Source organism: Alexandromys fortis, unplaced genomic scaffold (genome assembly GCF_014885135.2).
Source record: "Alexandromys fortis isolate MF-2015 unplaced genomic scaffold, M_Fortis_MF-2015_v1.1 scaffold_353, whole genome shotgun sequence".
NCBI lineage: Eukaryota > Metazoa > Chordata > Mammalia > Rodentia > Cricetidae > Alexandromys > Alexandromys fortis.
Genome location: NW_026068254.1, coordinates 409,535 through 415,224, shown reverse-complemented (window position 1 = coordinate 415,224; position 5,690 = coordinate 409,535). Strand labels below are relative to the sequence as shown.

Here is a 5,690-nt window from a genome sequence, read left to right as displayed (position 1 = left end):
AACATTCCAAACCTACACTACTATGAAGTCATTGTTCAGATTCTACTCTATCAGTCAGTAAGTTTTCCTTGATGGAAATTCAATATAGATGTGTCTAGTTTTAGTAACTATATCCAACAAATTCAGTTGGCAAGACTCTCAAATTCCTCATGTTGTATATTTTAATTCACAATTTTATCAGAAATACAGGGAAGGTTCTTAAAATTTCCCTTCCCTACAGATGCTAAATAGAAATTAATAACCATATTCTCTATTAAATGATATTGATAAGTACATCACAAACACTCTGATATTTACAGGGAGTGTGTGACTCCATAGTCTTATCTGAACACAGTATTGCCTTTGGTAGACAAATTAATTAGATATCAAATATCGTAGAGAAAATGGAGAATACTTGCTTTAAGTATCAAAACTACACATTCTATACAGTGTTTACCAATGGTTACTGGGAATGTCTTCTTGTGTTTTATATGAATTTGTGTCAGTGTTCCCTCTATTGAAGGTTGTTACTTTCACCTTCCACTAGATTCTCTCATGTCCTGGACCAGTCACATGGAAAGTACCATTAACCATGTGTGAGAACTCAGATGGAATGAAGGCAAAGACACTATAGTAACTGTTGGGGATGTACCTTATACTAAAGAATTTGTCTACTGTACATAAGACCATAGTTTTCATCTCCAAACTGGGAAATATAAGAGATTATTGTCTTGGAAACTGCTTGGAAGAAAGATTCTGAGTTTCTGAGTATCTGTTTCTCTTTAAAATGTATTCAGTGGTGCAATGAATAGATGTCAACCATATACATTTTTTCAATGAATAAGTAAATATTTGTTAGAGCATGGAAAAATGTATCATAAACATGATGTAGAAACATTGAAATAGTTATTTATGAAAATACATCTGAACAAATAGTAAGATTTAGAGTAATATCACATTAAAGATTTAACTGCATAAAACACTTGGCCTCTGACCAGGCTTCACTGCCTCCAGATATTATAAAACTATTTGAAATTATTTCACAAATTCATTTAATTTTATAGGTTTTTCAATTATGCCATACAATAAATATTAAGAAGAGGTAAATATAAGATTTGCTATTGTGTATGGGTCATCAATAAAATATTACAAATGATGATAATATGGATGTATAATACTACAAAATATTAAAAAACGACCTTTTTTTAAGTAATGGTTTTAGAAGTGGTATGAATTTTATTTCATATAATTGTGCATTAGACTAAAAGAGATTACACTATGTTCCCTAAAATAATACAGAAAAATAAATTGTACCTAGAAATGTAAATTACATAGTCTTAATAATCAGAAAATTATTTTAAAATGATTAATAGTGAAATGAATAATAGAAATATAATAATTAAACAAGTACTCTCATGATTCTAAAGAATTGACAAAAAATAATTTCAAATTGAACTCTTTGTTTAATAAAATTCCTTTATTTCCAGTGGTATATAAGTCTATATGATAGTATGTATTTCTTATCTAAGCTTTTATCCACATATTCTATATTATATTTATATGGTTTCAATAACATGTTTTTATTACATTTGATATGGATACTAAAACATATGTAGTATAGGAAATAACTCTCAGTGGTTAATAATTGTTACAAAGTCTACATAATTTTGATATATTTACATTTCAGTGGTTACAATTACATTCTCCTTTGGATGTGTGTATTAAGAATAACTTTGTACACAACTTGCTAAGTTATTAATATTAGCTATTGATTTATTGCAAACAAAACAAAATTTATGCAACGTCAAATAATATTTAAATGTGAAAATGAAAAATAAAGAAGAAATTTTTATTTGTTAATCTTTGCCTAGAATATGCAACATGATCTCTAGTGTTCTGAAGTTCTGGGGTTTCCATATTTTTGAGCCTGCTTTTCAGGCTCTACAGCATAGAGAAAGAGAGGCTTGTCTCAGCTTCATATCTCCCAGAATCAGGACACACGAATGGAATGAAGGAAAAGCTATATATACAACCTGACAGAATAAAATGAAAAGGTTATCCTTTGTCAACTCATATTTCCAAATTTGTATTAACAGAGACAAGACAAAAATGGTGTATAGCAGGAGAAAGGCAATCACAGTTTTCAAGGCTTTGATGTGGGCTGTAGTTCTGGCATCTCTGGATCCTTGGGCATGCTGCTGCATCTTCTTGTGATGTGTCCACAGGGAGAAGATGAGCAAGAGGAAAGAAGACAGACACACACCAAAGGGGACAAACAGGAAAGTAGTGTGAAGAATTAACACATGCCTGTGACACTGTGCCTGGTAATGAGAAACAAAACTGTAGGATATGTTTCTTTGATACTCACTTATACACACATTAAATTCCAAGTTGATAAGTAAAGTATTTAAAAACAAGAGAACCAGAGATGCCAGCAGTATTACTGAAACTGCCTTTTTAACTCTCCACTTTAAATAAAGAAAAAGAAAGTTAGAAAAATTGCCTATCTTGAGAAAATAAAAGACACCAAGGCATGTAGCAAGCCAGATGCTAAAATGATTGACTATCATCCATGAATTACTAAGAGCTTGTGTCATCCCTGAAGTCCTTATTGAATCTGGATACATTGAGTAAATTAATAATGTTTTAAACAATAACAAGAACATACAAATTCTAGAAGTTGCCAAAGCAGTGAGGATTTGATTTACAAATGAGATCTTCTTTCTCTTTAGCCAGTTCATGCAGTTCACCAGTACTAAGAATCCATTTCCTAAATTTCCAATTACTAATTCCATGATTAAAATGATCATAAATGTGTTCCAGAAGATATCACTTATTGATTGTAGAAAATGCTCCATTTTAAAAATATGTTTGAATATTTGTTTACATCCTCACTTCAAATGCTATATTTAAATTATTTTTGAGAATTTCTGAGTTGATTCTCATAACACATTTACTCTTAACTCTCCCACATATACTAACAAAGGAGTAAACATGGAGGCTTGCCAATAACCGAATCTGAAGCTCTTTCCATGAAAATATGTCTCCTCACATAGCTCAGACGAGGCAGACCAGATACTTCTCTGTACACACACAGCTCCCATAGTGCTTTCTAGTCATTGATAAAGTTTGGAAACTCACATGCTCCTGTGCAAACAAAAACACATTTATTTCATTACCTAGATGTTTGCTTCAATCGAGGTGTTTTGATATGACTATTTGAGTTCTATGAAAATGCCTTTAGACATTCTCAAGTATATAAAAATGGCAAAACAACAAACAGCTTATGGAAATTTCTGAGATATATGGCTTTATAGGTGCTTTAAAATTACCAATCTGTGCAGACTCATGGCCATTTTCTTCTATATTTTTATAATATTAAGTAGTAAAATAATATTTCTTTATTTCACATGCATAGATATATCTGTACAAATGCTTACTCATAAATACATATTTATTGAGATTTAAATACTTTTAGGATTTTCAATGCATCCATATTTATTTTGCATCTAGACCATGATTTGTATTGTACAAATTGGTCAGGTCATGCTTATGATACACGTTCCATGTTAACTGGTGCGTTAGGTCTATTTTACATGCATATAAGATGTGAAATTTTTCTTTTTTATTGATTTTTATTTAGCTCTACATTTTTCTCTGCTCCCTTCCCTGCCTCTCCCCTCCTCCCTTCAACCCTCGTCCAAAGTCCCCATGCTCCCAATTTATTCAGAATATTTTTTTCTTTTTCTACTTTCTACTTCCCATGTAGATTAGATCTCTGTAATTCTCCCTTAGTGTCCTCATTGTTGCCTAAGTTCTCTGGAAATTCTTCTTATGTTGTGAAAAGTCAATGGGAAGAATCAGCTCACCCACACACTAAGACACTTTCTCATTCCCAGTCTCTTCTTTGACTGGTAGAGCTGATTCTTCCACTAGCAACAAAGACCATCAGAATGTATCCACCTCCCTTTAAAAGCCTTCAGTATCTGCTTTGAATCAGCACTGATTGTTACCAAAGCAGAGGAAGGATGTCAAAATGCTGGGAGATATAAACAATGAGAATTTTGATATTGTCATAATTTAGTAATTAAAGAGGAATACTGGATATTATTAAATAAGGTCAGAAATTATTTCCAATACAGTATAGATGGCAGAGAATGTCAGGTAGTAATTTAATGTCTAAGTCTGATAGTACTTTCAATCACTGAATCAAAGAAAGCGAACCTGGTTCATTTGAAAACCCATACTTATCTATAATTTTGTGGTAAGACAAATGTAGAAAGCTTAACAGGCTACTTTGGGATATTAGGGAAAGTATCTAAGAATAGAAAAGCATACATACCTTCAGTTTAGTGGCAGGAAGCTCTCTGTGGTGAGGCTTCTTCTAGGGAGCAAATGAGCTCAAGGAAGAAGAAAAACAAATAGGACAAAGGGGTGGAGCTGTGTGGAATGGGTGCTGATAGCAAGAATTCATAGGCTTTCAGAAAAGAAATAGGACCTGGGTCTAGAGTGAGGATTACACTCACTTGTAAGGAGCTCTTTCATTCTGGATTAGAATCATCTCAGTTTCCAGCAGGCCTGTAGCTTTCCAGACAGGGTGAGTGTTATAGTAGGAGCGGCGAGGCTGTGTCCCCGGCATCCGGTTGCCCACATGGTTTATGCCCTGAAATAATTACATGGAAACTGTATTCTTTTAAACATTGCCAGGCCCATTAGTTTTAGCCTCTTATTGGCTAGCTCTTACATATTGATCCAACCCATTTTTAATAATTTGTGTAGCCCATGAGCTGGTTAACCAGCAAAGATCTTAACCTGTGTCTGTCTGTAGTGGGAGAATCATGGCAACTCTCTGACTCAGCTTCTTTTTCCCAGCATTCTGTTCTGTCTATTCCACCTACTTAATTTTTTGTCCTATCAGAGGCCAAGCAGTTTCTTTATTACTTAACCAATGAAACAACAGATAGAAAGATGACCCTCCTCCATCATTTCCCCTTTTTATGTTTAAACAAAAAGAGGAAGGTTGGGCGCCACTCTGTTGTAATAAGGAGCAGTTGGGTCCCGTTTTGTCATCTGGCTAGTTGTATATTCGAAATAATTATATGGAAATTGTATTATTTTAAATATTGTTTGGCCCATTAGTTCTAGCTTTTTATTGGTTAGTTTTTATATATTGATTTAATCTATTTTTAAGAATCTGTGTAGCCCATGAGTTGGCTTATCAGGAAAGATCATAATTTGTGGCTGTGTTGGGTGGGAGAATCATGGCTACTCTCTGACTCAGCTTCTTTTTCCCAGCATTCTGTTCTGTCTATTCTGCCTACTTAATTTTTTGTCCTATCAGAGGCCAAGCAGTTTCTTTATTACTTAACCAATGAAACAACAGATAAAAAATGACCCTCCTCCATCAGGTGCGAATGGCATATAGCATCACACTGACATTTCAGCTGCAAAACAAAATTAAAAATTGACATGTATTTTTCTTTCTTTTCTTTTGTATTTTTAAAAACCCAGAGAAATGTGCATTGAAAAGACTATATTCTTCTATATGTTAAACATCTCTCAATATACCAGTAAGTGCCTCAAAGAAGAGAGGTGCCTTCACCCATTACAAAGTCAGAATTCTATGCCTGTTTCATCTAGAATTTATTGTATATTATTTTAATTTTCATTTACACTAGTCAGTATACTGATTAAACCAAAATTAAGCATTC

General features: G+C 33.2%; 1 protein-coding gene across 1 annotated transcript; it reads right to left on the bottom strand.

Moving 5' to 3' along the window:
* Positions 1 to 1,913: 1,913 nt before the first annotated feature.
* Positions 1,914 to 2,837, bottom strand: LOC126494230 (taste receptor type 2 member 117-like). The gene has a single exon (XM_050131489.1). The coding sequence runs from the start codon at positions 2,835 to 2,837 to the stop codon at positions 1,914 to 1,916; it is 924 nt and encodes a 307-aa protein (XP_049987446.1).
* Positions 2,838 to 5,690: the final 2,853 nt, after the last annotated feature.